This window comes from Danio rerio, chromosome 5 (assembly GCF_052040795.2).
Source record: "Danio rerio strain M-AB ecotype USA chromosome 5, GRCz13ab, whole genome shotgun sequence".
In the NCBI taxonomy this organism is placed as follows: domain Eukaryota; kingdom Metazoa; phylum Chordata; class Actinopteri; order Cypriniformes; family Danionidae; genus Danio; species Danio rerio.
The window spans coordinates 38,353,753-38,370,177 of NC_141025.1; the positions used below are offsets into that span (position 1 = coordinate 38,353,753).

The 16,425-nt window shown below is 35.7% G+C and overlaps 1 protein-coding gene across 4 annotated transcripts in view; it reads right to left on the minus strand.

Annotated features, from left to right (window-relative positions):
• The window catches only part of lrch2 (leucine-rich repeats and calponin homology (CH) domain containing 2), a 108,876-nt gene that overhangs the window by 5,750 nt on the left and 86,701 nt on the right, over positions 1-16,425 (minus strand). For all 4 annotated transcript variants that reach the window (XM_087253763.1, XM_087253762.1, XM_087253761.1 and 1 more), the window contains 3 exons: positions 5,108-5,161; positions 4,628-4,691; positions 473-585 (listed from right to left, as the gene is read on the minus strand). In XM_087253763.1, the coding sequence (XP_087109889.1) occupies positions 473-585; positions 4,628-4,691; positions 5,108-5,161 (231 nt within the window). The remainder of the gene's footprint in view (positions 1-472; positions 586-4,627; positions 4,692-5,107; positions 5,162-16,425) is intronic.

A 16,425-nucleotide genomic window follows, 5' to 3' on the forward strand; every position in this document is an offset into this window, starting at 1 on the left:
CTAATAAACATCTTGCTCCTTCAACTTACTTCTTTGTTGAAAAATGGTGCATACAGCAAGTGTAATTTATATACAGTAAGCAGCTCATATAGCGTGCATGTCAATAGCTTGTGACGCACAAGTAAATAAGGGTTTCATGCCCTGCACAGTGACTTCAACTCCTAATCTCTTTGTACTTTCCGCGGAATTAAAAAGGACAGGACTTGATTACAAGGTAGTATTTATTGTCTGTAAAAGATCTTTATCATGACTCGACAATGATGCATGCGCAGACTCCATCAGCACTAACAACAAATTTAAAGAGAATTGTTAACAGTAAACCTCTAGGCAAAAATGGGCAGGGACGTATACATCGAAACAGAACTTGTTTGCATGTGTGTTTTATTGCCTTCATGTGCGTTACCAAAGTTATGGTGTATGACTCAATCCTTTTAGCTTTTTCTTTTAACTTCGCAACACAAGGAATTCTGACCTGCCGCAAAAGTTTGATCTGCTCCATCTCCTCCCTAAGGTGCTCCATCTTCCTCCTCATGGTGAAGCTTGGGTCTGTGGAGCTGAAGTCTTGACGGTTTCCACGGGAGAAGGCTGAGTAAAAAACACACAATCTTCATTAATTCTGAATCTTTTAATCTACACTTTCAATGACTGCAGTGTGTTCATTAAAGGGTTAGTTTCCCTAAAAATGAAAATTATGTAACTATTCATTCATTAATTTTCCTTCAGCTTAGTCTCTGATTATCAAGGGTTGTCACAGAGGAATGAACCACCAACTATTCCAGTATATTTTTTATGCAGCTGATGACCTAGTACTGGAAAATACCCATACATTCACACACACTCATACACTACGATCAGTTTAGCTTATCCAGTCCTCTTATACCGCATGCCTTTGGACTGTGGAGGAAACTGGAGCACCTGGAGGAAAACCACGCCAACACGGGGAGAACAAACATTACACAGAAATGCCAACTGACCAAGCCAGCACTCAAGCCAGCAACCTTCTTGCAGTGAGACCACTGAGCCACCGTGGCGCCAATTATGTTATTAATTACACAAAAACAAAATTTATTTTATATTATAAAATTAAAACATTATTTTTTTAAAGTTTATTTTGAATTAATTATCAAAAATCCAAAAACATTTAATTGCAGGATGAATCGGCATTTTTGAAAAATCACTTGAACATATTGTTCAGAGACAAAAACTGTAATGATTGCTTACCTAATATATATATATTTGCTTAACATTGTGATTGCTGCAATCTTTATTTGCAGTGTCAAGTTGCTTTCAAACAATTATTTTCTTTTATCAGAAGTGGGACACAAAATGGATGCACTATGCCATGGCTTGTCATGTTTTTAAATAGATGTCTATAGACAGCAACACGAACAGATGCTAAAAGGTGGCCCCGATGTTCGTGCCCTCATATAAAACTGTTTACAATTCTGAAAGAAAAGTTGCAATGTGGGGCATCCAGGGTGCGACTCCCTTTAGACATCAGCATTTTCTATTCAAACTATAAACTTTTACATTTAATACTTCTGTGAAGGTTTTACAACAGAAATAACAAATCTGTTCAAAAAGACTAAAGACAATGACTGCTCAGTCTGTACATTAACATGCCTTGTCGAAAAAAGTCAAAGTTGGATATAATGATCCCTGTTGTACTCTGTTGAATCCTTGATTCTGATAAAATGATGAACATCCTAATGTGTGCAATTATTTTCAGATAAATGCACAGCCAAGATAATTGACCACATTACAGTTTCATATCACTACACTCAATGATTTCAGATATTTCACAGCCTACAGCAGCAAACACTATAGAATACACATAGAATATATCCAAGCTAGAAATATATCCAGCTAGAAATCTGTACTATTGAATGAACCATGTGCACTTGATAACAAACGTTTTCTGGTTTTGTAATCTGTATAAAACAAACGTGAGGTATACAGTCCATCCTGTCAAATGAACATCACATGACAGCAACAAACGTGTAAAAAAAGACTCATTGTCATTTCTGAAGGAGATTCACCATTAAGACCAAGTTGTGGCTTACTTCAGAAGACAGTGTAATCTGGTGTAGCATTATCTTAAGGATGATATTGTGTAGAAATGTGTAAATGAGGTTGGGCAACCTGAAAATATGCTGATTTTGTTTGATTTGGACGGTTAGAAATGAAACTTGAGACAGTCGTTTGCTTTTATTTGTGATTCCAAACATGTAGTGTAATCGTACGCTTGGCAAACAGTTTTGGAGAATCGGATGTTTCCCCATGCAGACAGAATGCCCAAGCACACTGCCCAAGAGACGTTTCAAAGATGGCCGCCAAGTGAAATGACTTGCCTTAAAGGGACTTTGACAGCAGTCAGAAATCCAATCAAATCAAAACAAAAAGGGTTTGGAATTTGTGCTTTCAAAATTTGTCCTATAAGTCCCGTGAAGTACTTTGAAATATGCATTTTTATTTTATGTTTCATGTAATCTCAACCGAAACATAAAGAGAGGTTGGACATAGTGTAGCTCCTCACCTTTTTCAAAAACAGCCGACAGTGTTTTGTTTTATCACAGCTCGGCCAGCAAGAGGGGTTTAGCTCAACGTATCAAATGAAAAGAAAATGAGAGACATCTCGAAGAGGGCGGGGCATGACACATACTAGAGAGCATTTGATTGGTTATTATATGATGAGAAACTGTGGTGTACTGTGGTGACGTAAATAACACCGGTGATCCATTTGGGCAGAAGTAACTACAAGCTTTACATGTTTATATCAGTTTTTTATCTTCTAAATGTGAATTTTGTCACTGTTTTAGAGCACACTAGATTATGGATATCCTAAAAACAAATAATACTGATACTAACATCTACAAAAACTTAATTTTAATTTCATAGGACCTTTAAAATGTCTTGAAATACAACATCTGAAAATGTGGTAACCATAAGTACCATAGTATAAGCAGATCAACTGACTTCAGTCTGATTTATTAGAAAATAAGATACACCTAAGGTATAATGCTATTATTATCTTCTATTAATTCATTAACATGTTATCAACATATTTATCAACCGACTTATACTTTGTTTCTCAAACTGTTTAAGTATTATTGTTCAAGACAGAGAGTTATTTATTGAACAAAATTGCTAGGCACTTTTCAGATCTCTGTGTACATACATTTCTACATGATATTAGATCTAATTTCAGGACAAACATAGAAAGAATGATGTTTTATTCTCCTTTGTTGATGCTTTTATGCTATATTATACAGACAAGAAACATCAAAACATTTGAATGATGATTTAATGATTGTTAACACAATGGCTCTTACACAGCACCTATCAGTGCATCTTAGCAACGTTCACATATTTTAAATACATATCTGTTTAAATGCTAAAAGGAAGCACTTGTAATAGATAACATTTCAAAACAAGTGGTTTGGAATTGTACTCTGCTGAACTGTCATTGTATTTTTGTGAGATAGGAAGCATGGACCTTCCTTGTGCTTTCCAGTGAAGTTTTGAGGTCTCCCTTGGCTGACCTTCCAGATCAGCACTTGTATGGGCCTTCCTTTTGCTTTCCAATGAAATGCTACGCCATAAAAAAACGATAAAGAAATTCCACCTCTCTCTGCAAACCTCGTTATCGCTAAAGTAAAAGACCACAGTTCAAGACAACATCTTTCATTAGAAATGCTAATCTTTACCAACACTTTATGATGAAATCTGTGCATGGGAAAAACTACTGTTAATGTAATAAAGACCTTAAATGCTGCACTGTAAAAATCTATTAATGGACTTTACTTTTAAAAAGTTAGTAAACCCACTGCTTTTAAAGCAATTAGTAGACTTTAATAAAACAAAACTGAGTAAACTTAATGCTTTAAATTTATTAAGTAAACAAACAATGTTCAGAATTAAAATAAGCTAACTTAATAGTTCCAAGCTATAAATCAGTGACACAATTTATTTATTAGAATTTGGCTAATTAAGAGTTAAAATCCTACAATTTTCTTAATAATCTAGTAGTTTTGGACTAGTAGTTTGGATAATAACTAGTAGTTTGGATCAGGACTGAGGTTTATTAACAGATTTATGCAAAAAAGTAAAATAAAAATAAAAATTATCTGATGCATTTTTACAGCAGTTTATTTAAGTGGATGCTTTCATCCCTAACATAACAAAAAGGCAGTAAATGTGTCCAGAGTGTTTCGTTGAGTTCTTTAAAAATGTCAAAGCATTTTCTCAAAATATGTGTCAAAATAAGATTTGTCACAAAATATTATTCCGCTAGTTGAAACAGAAAAAGTTAAGGCCAAATTAAGTCTCAAAATCACTCCAGAGTGAACGAAAAAAATCCCCAACAGTACATAAGGGTTTACTAGCTTTACTCATGTTTCAAGCAATTAATTGCTTTTTACAGTTCGTAATAATTTTAGTTATGACTTTTGTGTGTTTCTAGTATGTAATGACTTTGGAAACCCTGTAATACATGGCTCTCAAGCAGCAAGCAAAGCAGAAACAGTTTTAAATGGGCATTTAAATATAATGTTTAGTACTTATTTAGACTCAAAAGCTACCAAACCTTGCACTATTGGCATCTACTGTATAGATTAAGAAGATTTACCTGATCTGGGTTTCAGACCGAAGACAGTGAGAGTTGTGGAGAAATCATTAGACCGCATTCCCTCCTGTAACAACAAACATTTGTCATGTTGGAATGAATTCTTCTGACTGAGATGGTCTGTTTTACACAAATGTTTCCTTTCTTGGTAAAAATGTGTTCATATATTGTAGTTCTACAGAAGAAGACATGCATATAAAAAAATCAGGGTTCACTTTCATGAATTTCCTGAACAAATTAGATTGCTCTTGCACACAGCAAATACGTAACTGATGATATTATATAATTAAATGCTGACCATAACTACAAAAATATATCATATATTGATTATAGACATTTCTGTGTTCTTTAAATCTTTAAATCAATATTTTCTTTAAAGGCTTGGTAATGTAAGTGTTTTAAAAATATGAAAATTCGTAAACTTGATATGTTTTTTGCGCAATCATGTCAAAATGAAGCAGAAATTCGTGCACATACACTGACCTCACAATCGATGTCGTTGCCACTGGAGTTTCTCCGGGCACTTTGGCACTTGTACTGAAAAGAGAAACATAGGGAGGTGGAGGTTCAGATTTGTGATTTTCCTATTGAGAAATATTCATTCATTCATTTTTCTTTGGCTTAGTCCCTTTATCTAAATCAAGGAACTTTTGCATGTCAAAGTCATATTTATGCATATAAAATATATTTTCCCAACAACAAAATTGTGGCTAGTGAAAATGCCGAGTGGCTAGTAATGTTGTAAAACAACTAGCCACAGTGGCTGGTGATCAAAAAAGTTAATGTCAAGCCCTGTCCCCCATACTAAGAAAATAGTTGACAGCAAGATTCAAAAAGGGTGTGTAAGACAAAGGAGACATAAAGTGCTGGTAGTCCTCCAAGAACGTGCTTGAAAACCACTTTTATAGATATCCAGTATATTATTCATGTTATCATGAATACCTTTGACTACGATATGCGCATTGTTTAAAATCTGATCACATATAAGCCATATACCTCACATTTATTCAACCTTTAATATCAGAAATGACCTATATAGACTAGTCTGAGATAAAGGGCCCACAAAATTCCTCAATCCTCCCTTCACGGTCTGATGCACGTTGCACAGACAAATGGCACATGTTGAGGGAAATTCACATGCTCAATTCCAGCCAGACTACCTGAAACACCAAATTAAAACACCCACCTACACACATTCACATGCATGTGCTGAAATAAAGGTGACTTTAGGGTTACAAAAGTTCTTAAGCCGATCCATGTATAATCTCCTTTCTTTTCTGTTTTATGAGTATTAATCAGTAAAAAAAAGAAAAGAAAAGTAATTGTATACATACATTAATTTTACATTCAATTTCAAAATTGAAACACATTTAGGTTTTTTTGGTGGGGGGTTGGTGAAGAATTGAAGAGCAAAAACCTTTAAATGCTGTCTGAAATTTTCTTTTAAAACTAGCACATTTATCAGGCGCCTGTGTGTAAGTTCAGTAATATCACTTTTATGGCAAAGAATAAGTCCTTTATTATGGTTTTAAAGTGAAATAAATCCACATAAACATAGGAGGCTGAGAAAAATTTCCATTTCGATGGAAATTTCAGACGGCACTTTTTTTTTTTTGAGTTTTTTTGCATCTGAACTCTTCAATTGATTTATTCCTTTCCAGTTTCATTACTTTGAATAATCTCAGAAGAAAAAAATTAATTGGTTGGTTTAAATGCTAATTAATTAGCCTCTTCCTGTATAAGTGGGAAATTCTTGGCCAGAATAAATCGTAGACCAGAATGTAAGATCTTGTAAAATAAGAGAGTGGGCAAAAGTTAGGTCTCCCCAATGGCTTATTCAAAATGGTCTATTTATGTTAAATCCTTTAAGTCTACATGTACCCTAAAGGGGTAATTCACCTAAAAATAAACACACAATCGCTATTTACTCACCCTTAAGCTGTTCCAAAGTTTTTTATTCTGCTGAAGACAAAAGCTGATATTTTGAAGAAAGCTGAAAACTGTAACCGTGGACTTCCATAAAAGGAAAAACAAATACTATGGAAGTCAATGGTTATAGGTGTCCTGTTTCCTTTAGTATTATTTTTTCTTTTGTTTAACAAAAGAAAATCTCAAACAGTTTTGAAACTAGTGAAGAGTGAGCAAATGAGGAAACATTTTCGGTTTTTGGTCAACTATTCCAGAACACTTCTCAGCACTGTATACCTAACTAGCAGTGTTTCAAGTTGTTTCTGCTATTCACACACTCAAATTGTTTCTTCTCCAGATTTACCTTTTATGCGAAAAGCTAAAAACCTCTCTGATTCACTATCTGCCTCAGTTAAAAATTGGCACTGCACCAAAATGCCAGCTAATAATCATAATCCATAAACTGTAGACAAAATGTACACTGTAAAAATGCAGGGTTCCAACACAAATTGATTAAGTAAATTTAACACTTTTAACAAATTTATGTAGATTGAACAAACAATATTAGGTTGTCCCAATGAAATCTCAAGAATTGTGTTGTTTCAGCTCATTTTAATTAAGTAGTTTGAACAAGTAAAAAATATATACATTTGAGTTCATATAAAAGACTGTAAAATACTATAACAGGAGTTTCCATGAGACTGCAGAACGGATAAATTTATGGTGGTGGTTGGATGTTGTACTGTATGCATATCTGAAGGAAATTTACTAAGGAAATGTTTATAAATGTTTCTGTCTCTTCGTATAATCCCATAAAAAGCAGTGTTTATAAGATCCGGGCTGCTTTTTTTCAAATGATCTCTGCTGCTTCATACTGTAAGCACCACTTTCAGGTGTCTGTCTTTTGTACTAGAATCATATATTTTTTCTTTTTTTGTATTCTTGTCCATGGTGTTTTGCATGTATTTTACTGTAACTCAGCCTTAACTGTGCTCAGAGGTTCAGCTCATTTTCCTTTGTAGCACATTTGCATATTTAGATGGCTGTTTGACATTAGTTTTGTTCTATTTTTGCTCTTTTGTTCTAAACATGACCTTTATTCAGGGTATTTTTTTATTTATTTATTACTTTATTCAGGACCTGTATTCACCAAGTTAAATTTAAGACCTTTTTAAGACTATTATGAATGAAATTTTAGACTTGTACAGGTTAAATGCCAAAGACTTTTTTTTTAATATCCCAGTTGGAAATGATTTTCACTTGTCCTATCAAAAAAAAAAGATTATAATTTAACACATTTAATACTACAATAATAAAAATTGAATAATACAAATATAGGTTAGGTCATAATCCTCATCAGTAAATAAATAAAGAACTTTTAAACAAATATTACTGTAAGGAAAGTAATTAAAGAGCCCCTATTATGGGTTTTTGAAAATGGCCTTTCATGCAGTGTGTAACACAGCTTAAAGTGAAGTGAAATACCCAGCTTAAATCTGAAAGTGCACCATGTTTAAAACTATTGATTCATCAAAGAGTTGACTCAAAGCAGATCCCTGTTGAATCATGTCACAAAGACGCTGTGCTCTGAACTGTGAGGGAAAGTTAGTGTTATTTTTCCTGCCCAAAGAGGCTATGAAGAGTCAGTGGTTAAAAAGTTAATTTCTGCAAAAATATCTCAGCATTATAGCCCCAGCATTGTGCTGTGTTTACGTCAATAATCTGACGAGTGCTACAGCAACCTACACGTTTACAATGGGGAATACATCGGCCATTTGTTGAAGGAAAGATCAGAAAAAATTATTGATGTATGGGACTTTGTCAGATCTTGACAGGAACTTTATCAGTATACAGTTGATGAACCAGTTTCTTCCAGTTAGTGCGTTTAAAATGGCTACCTCCTTCTCTGTCGTGCAATATGTGTATTTAATTGTGTGTTGTTACTTGTAACTGCTCCAAGTGGCTTGTACTGTATCTGGTTAACTCTTTGTATTCACATATCAAGCCATGCTGAAAATGTAACGTGCAGGGCCGGCGCGTCCATAGAGACGACCTAGGCGGCCGCCTAGGGCGGCAGTATAGAGAGGGCGGCGTCCGCAACACCCCCCTTACCACCCGCGTCCTCAGTTATGTCCGCGACACCTCCCTCACCATCCGCGTTCTCAGATATATTCACGCATAGGCGACAGAATAGACAGGGCAGCGTCAGCGACACCTCCATCAGCACCTGCGTGTCCTCAGTTATATCCGCGCATAGGTCGACAGAATAGAGGTCTGCGACACCCGCGCATCCTCAGTTATTTCCGCACATAGGGCGGCAGAATAGAGAGAGCAGCGTCGGCGACATCTCCCTCCCTCCCTCAGCACCCGCGAGTCCGCACCGGCAGAATAGAGGTCCGTGACACCTCACTTCATTTTCTTAACCGGTCACTTTCGTTTTCACATATTGGGGTTGAGGGGGGCATGACCGTCCTCTGCCTAGAGCGGCAGTTCAGCTTGCTCCGGCCCTGGTAACATGTGATGCTTTCTTTATGGATTTAATTGCGCTTGTGAGCTCGCGGCTCTCTGCCGTTTGTCGATACTATGGCCACCATCAGCTGTTCTTACACAAGTGAACAAATCATACGGAAGTTGTTAGGATAATTAGGTAAAAATAAATGCATAATATAAAACAATGAAAGTGTTTTTTGACCTTGTATGCATATCAGCCTGTTGTTGGAGACCCCCAAAACCAAAATATGACCTTTTAATGCATAATAGGGGCTCTGTAAAACATTATGGATATTATAAATAGAGTTGAAAATGGTATGTTTAAACAGAAAGTTTTATTGCGATTGGGATTGTATGGGTGTTAATGACCAGACTAAGTATCTATACATGAACAGAGGACAATTAAGATATGTTAAAAAGATATGATATTTTAAGGATTTAAGACTTTTTAAGGCCTAAAATTAAGCTTTTGAGATTTAAGACATTTTAAGACGTTTTAAGAACCCGCAGACAGCCTGTTTATTTGTTTACAGTATATGAGGTTTGTATTTATGGCTTCAAGATTTTTCCCAATTGTGATAGCTCATATAGATTCAGATTCCTCAATTGGCTTTCGAAGCAAGTTAAAGCATACTACTGCTAGATAATTATCATTTTAGTATTATTATTTTATTATTGTTTTCTGTTATTTAAAGGAAAGCGAAAAACAATGTTTTTTTTAGCACAGTTATAGTTCAGATATTCAGCTGAATATCTGCTCCAATTGTTCTTCTCATCATGCTCCTGTTAGACCAGGTACATACTGTATACACGTGGTATACAGGACAGGTGAGTACACTCAAATTTCCTGCAACCCTTCTTCTCTCTCTCCCCTTATTTTAAGGTAATTTCTCTTTTCAAACTACCAAGGCCTCAAGTCCTAGCATTACAGAGCTCATGGCAGAGGGACAGACATTCTAGACAGCAAGCTACAGCAAAGCCATTCTTGTATCTGACATTAGAATACACCCCAATTTATTCCTCATCTCTATTTTTCATAAGCTATTATGGTTCCAGGGGTTTAAAGCAGAACTATTATATGTGCTAATGACTGTGAAGAAAAAGAGTCATTAGGGAACCTCCAAATATAAATATAAATTTTTCAATAAATGCTTCCTAACTTGCCAAAGGGGTCCAGTCTGAAACCTCATTATCAGTCATTTAAGTAACGTATTTTAGGTCTAAAAAAATATTAAAACTACTAAAACTTTTTAAAATCATATTTAATACCACAAAAAAAACATGTAATATTTTCTAGTAATAGCAAACATATTTAGATATTTTTAGAACCCATTCATTTACATTCATGGTAAATATAGTAAGAATAATTATCAATGTATGTGCTAAACAGACAAATTTGTATATTCTTTTTACACATGAAACAATGCTAAAAGTTCAATTACTTTTAAATTACTTTTACTGTCTTCAAACATCTTAGTGAACTTTCACCACTGTGCCTGACCATCTCAACTGGTATAGAAGCAGCTCTTTTGCTGAGCGTAAGGCACTGCAGCTGCAGCAGATGGTGAAAACTCCCCGATGGATCACAGTGACCCCACCTCTGCACTGAGAATGCTGTATTCTCAAGGACTCCTCACACCCTGCTCACAAAGTGTTTTCTATCCGCTTCAGGTTCCCCCAGACAAAAACTTCGGGCTTTATTCTTCGGGCTACATTGCACGAATTTACCTTGAATTTTACATACCCACTGTAAATTTGTGATTATGGTTATATCTTTCTGCATATTTCTGATTATTAATAGCAACCTGTACATAAATTAATCTATTGTAAATCTCATAGTTAATACAACCTGTATATAATGTTCATAGTACATCCATCTGTAAATATTACCATAGTTTTTCTATAATTGCACTTTAAAACTTATCCCTATATCCTGCATTTGCTGCTATTGCACTGCTGGTTAGACCTAAACTGCATTTTGTTGCCTTGTACTTGTACATGTGTAATGACAATAAACTTGAATCTAATCTAATCTAATCTAGTATAATCTAAAAAAAAAATGAGCCATTTACAATATCTCTGGCAACCTCCTAAATTCATAATTTGAAAAATGTTTTCTATAATATAACTGTTATTATTAAATGATTTGTAATAATGCAGTCTTACTTGATATCGGTTCATTCTAAAGTAAAACTATACTTTTAAAAGTCAAACAACAGCCCTATTCACATCTAGACTGGGCCCAGACCCAAGCATAACCCTAGAATAAGCTTGCCTGTGCATATCTTCTTTCATTTGGGCCGAGTCACAAAGCTGAAATGATTAAATTGCCTGATTCAAGAAATATAATCTATTGTAAAGCCATCCGGGCACAGGGTGTTTAGTGTTGATTTGGGTCACTTGATAGTTCCATGGAAGCTGAGCGAATGAAAATGACATTTTTTCTATTGTGTTTTTCTCAATGAACAGAGTAAGGAAATCCCCCTGGCAGAGAAGAATAGTTATGGGGAAGTGAGTTTCTGCACTGTACTGTATGTCATGAAGAACCAAAAACAAAAGGCTTAAGTTCGCCCATTTCAAACCCATAATTTTATTCCTTAATTTCCTTATATAAATATCAGATTGCACACTGTAAATAAATAAAAATGAATAAATGAGTTTGTCATTAAGAAAAAAATTGTTTGCCCTTCTATTTTTTAATTGAAATCTGCAAAAGCACTAGCTGTGTTTTTTTTTCTCAGTTAATTTGTCAGATTACATATATTTTAGGAATTGGGTATGGTTAACATATTTAACCACGCAGTCCCAACTGTCAGTTTCAGCAACAAACAGAAATGGTGAGGAGGAGTTGTCTATTAGGTTGTAATAACTCTCCTCAAACCCTTTTCCTCACCTTTTCAGAATGAAACGCCTTCTTTACTACATCCAATCAGCTCGTAGTAGAAAAAAACAAGCCACACCCACCTCTGTGTCATTTAATATTCCGTTTCTCTACGAACTGCATCACAATGCAAAAAAAAAAAAAAAAAAAAAAAACAACAACAACAACAACCGCAGCTTTTAGTCGCATTATTGAAGTGCAGAACAGACATGTAAACAGCTTAAATCAAACCACTACCGTTTAGTAGTACATTTCTCTACTTCTCTATATTCTGTCAGGAGTTTGACTACAACCAAATGAGAATGCCTTGAAGCAAGAGAGCACATTTTTTAATATAAGTGGAAAACGATGACTATACTCTAGTTAGAGAATAAAATGTTAATTAATGGCAGAGCTGGCCTGTTGTTTTGAAAATTTGTGTCCGCTATCATCTGTTTGCACACAAAGCGTAAAAAATTAACAACAGTTACGTAAAAAAAACATAAAAAAGAACGTAAGTAAAAAAATTCACAAAATTAAAAGCAAAACGCCCAAAATCACATATGGTGCAATGACCAACACAAACTGTTGTGTTAAGCGCTAGTGCGGAAACTAGCATTGAATGGTGATGTAATGATGTTAATCGAATTATGTCCTATAACATGTCAAATGGGTACATGGAAATAACTTTAAAAAAGCAACTCATGATAACACCTTAATCATATTATTGTCTTATTCAGATTAAGGCAAATGGTTTGATTACTGATGTCCATGTAAACATTGTCAGTTTCATTCATTCATTCATTCATTCATTCATTCATTTTCTTTTCGGCTTAGTCCCTTTATTAATCTGGGGTCGCCACAGCGGAAAGAACCGTTAACTTATTCAGCATATGTTTTACAAAGCCGATGCCCTAAAAGCTGCAACCCATCACTGGGAACAATTTTATTTTTTTTTTCAGCTTTAACTGCAGTTCAGCAGTTTCACTTTTATTTGGTAACATTTTATTCATGCCCCTGAGACAATATGAGGTATAGGATCTAAGTATGAATTAATGACTGGTCGATGAGTTGTGTTTTAATGGAATTTGATACCGCACGCCAAATGGGGGAAACAAAAACCTCTGCATTTCGAGATATATGTGTCTGTGGTCCTTTACTGACTTGATAGGTGCAGAGAAAAGTGTCAAACAACCGTGTGTATGGAATATCCTGTCACAAAATGCGAGGAAAAGCCCTACATGGCGGTAATATTTTGATTTAGGAGTGTACATGTCCGTACTGCACTTCAGTTATGCGACTAAAATCGGCATCCTCCACATGTCTTAATCCGATTTCTGTTTAGTTTAGTTATGACCTTAATGGGATTGAATTAAACAAAAAAATCGATGTTTAAGGTAGACTTTTAATCAGAATATTGTCTATTAAATGTGTAATTGGTGTCCATGCAAAAGTACTCATTGTTGCTTGTTAAAAACAAAACTAAAAACTTGCTCTTTCTATTATTAAAGAGCTAAAATAAACACATGATGAAATAACCAGGGAAAAAAAACACTCCTCTTGTAGCCCATTCCTAATGCACAAATAGATGCTGAGCAGCAACAACAGACCATTTGTCTGGTCTTGTTAGAGCACCGTGTTACTCATGTTGACATCTGCTCTCATCTGTTGTTGCTCGAGTTTTGCAATTGAAAATTTTCAACTGGTATTGTCGGATTGTGTAATGTGTGAGAAGTCAACTGCTTGTTGCTTGGGTCTGCAGTGTAAATCAGTTGTTGAATAATTAACGGGAGAAGCACTTTCATATTTTATGTTACGGGTACATTTTGTTTTCCTAACAAGGCAGCGACAAAAACATATTCAATGCAATAAAACAAAATTTCCACAAATCAGGAGAAAACATCAGGAAGTAATTTGTCTCTGTGCTCTGTTCTCACCCATCCTGAAACCACCCTCCTCCTCCACCAGACTCAGACCAAAAACCACTCACAATGCCATGAGTTCACCAGGAATGTCTATACAGTGTCCTTCACATAATATATATTGTCGAATTTTTTTTTTTATGTTTGGTGTTATTTTAAATGTCTGATCAAAAAGATTTTAACAGCAGTCGACTGTTGTCTTCAGAGCACTGGTTTTTAAATATATCTAAATTTGCCTCTCTTTACTTACGAATACAAGTGATTTCAGTGGGCGGAGCTAAACGGAGAGTGACGTAAAAGCAGGTGATGATCTTCTGTTGAGGCAAACTACTACAAGTGTCCTAGTCAAGATTATATGAAACATATTATATTGAATTTGACAACTTGTTCTGTTTTGGTATATAAAAATGTGGCAAATTTATCTTTGGAGATTCTGTAATCCCTACAATCTCTGATTCATTTATATTCATTATACATATACATTCACTAGCCATTTTATTAGGTACACCTGTCCAACTGCTCGTTAACGCAAATTTATAATCATCCAATTACATGGCAGCAACTCAATACATTTAGGCATATAAACATGGTCAAGACGATCTGCTGCAGTTCAAACAGAGCATCAGAATGGAGAAGAAAGCTGATTTATGTGACTTTGAACGTGACATGGTTGTCAGGCTGTCCGAATGGCTGCTCTGAGTATTTCAGAAACTGCTGATCTACTGGGATTTTCATGCACAACCATCTCTAATGTACAGAGAATGGTCTGAAAAAAAGAAAATATCCAGTGAGCGGCTGTTCTGTGGGTGCAAATGCCTTGTTGATGCCAGAGGTTAGAGGAGAATGGCCAGACTGATAGAAGGGCAACTGTAACTGAATTAACAACTCATTGCAACCGAGGTATGCAGAAGAGCATCTCTGAGTGCACAACACATAGAACCTTGAGGAGGATGAGCTACAGCAGCAGAAGACTACACCGGGTGCCACTCCTGTCAGCTAAGAACAGGAAACTGAGGTTACAGTTCACACAGGCTCATCAAAAATGGACAATAGAAGATTGAAAAACGTTGCCTGGTCTGATGAGTCTTGATTTCTGTAGCAACATTCGCATGGTAGGGTCAGAATTTGCCATCAACAACATGAGAGCATGGATCCATCCTGCCTTGCAACAACGGTTCAGGTGCTGCTGGTGTAATGTCGTGGGGGATATTTTCTTGGCACACTTTGGGCTCATTAGTACCAAGTGAGCATTGTGTCAATAGCACAGCCTACCTGAGTAATGTTGCTGACCATGTCCATCCCTTCATGAGCACAGTGTACCTATCTTCTGATGGCTACTTTCAGCAGGATAATGCGCCATGTCATAAAGCGTGAATCATCTCAGACTGGTTTCTTGAACATCACAATGAGTTTACTGTACTCAAATGGCCTCCTCAGTCACCAGATCTTAATCTAATAGAGCACCTTTGGGATGTGATGGAACAGGAGATTTACATCTTGAATGTGCAGCAGACGAATCAGCAGCAACAGCATGATGCTATCATATCAATTTGGAGCAAAATCTCTGAGGAATATTTCCGGTACCTTGTTGAATCTATGCCATGAAGGATTTAGGCAGTTCTAAAGGTAAAAAAGGGTCCAACTTGGTATCATCAAAGTGTACCTTATAAAATGGCCGGTGAGTGTATATATACAGTATTTGTTTTTTAACCCCATGTCTTTCTTTCTTTATTTTTCAATAAGTTTTTGAGTAAGGAGTGTACTGCAGTAAAATCAGCAATAAAATAGAATTATAATTTTATAAAAATAATAATATTGTAATAATTATGTTCATATTCCATGCAGAAAATCTAATTAAGGACTTTGAAATAAAACAGAGCTATAATTAAATTATAACTGAATTATAATAAATTAAACAAACTTCACAGATGGGTAAGTAAAAGACCTACACAAATTAAACTTCGCCCATGTCTCTGATCTCATTATTGCGCCAGTGGTGGTCCCACACTGTGTTACGCATGGATAAAATATGTTTTTGAACCCTGCATTTAATAACCCTCATTTTGCCCGAAATATCCTCCACCCCTTATTTCCTGTAATTGTGGATTAGATGAGCACAAACCACACCTCTTCGCAAAATTCTTTCAGATAGTTCAAATGTATCAAATTTCTATCTGCTATGAATGCCTCTCGAGGTTGTGCCAACACTTAAGTCAGGTTGAGCCACTGCAGAGGGCAGAAATTGGCCTGCTGTTTCATAGCTCATCAACACATGTGCTTTGAGTCATTGTTTTTTTTCCACTATCCCCATTATCAATGTCATCAAGATATTCAGGTCCCGAGGCAGCAAGACTGACCAGAACCTCCTTTACAGCTGACATGAGACTTTGATGTTGAGAATCTTTTCACTCCACACATGGTGCTGTTTTAACAACTCTCCATGTTTCATCTGCTTACAGAATGTGTCAAGCATCACTGACACATCAACAGAGAAGTTAACATGCACCAGAGATCTCTGTGAACCCTCAGCTGACACAATAAATTGTTTTCATAGTGAATTACAGGGCTCAGAGGAAGAATCTGTTCTTAGTGATTTGGATCCATGTTAGAAGACTGCGTCG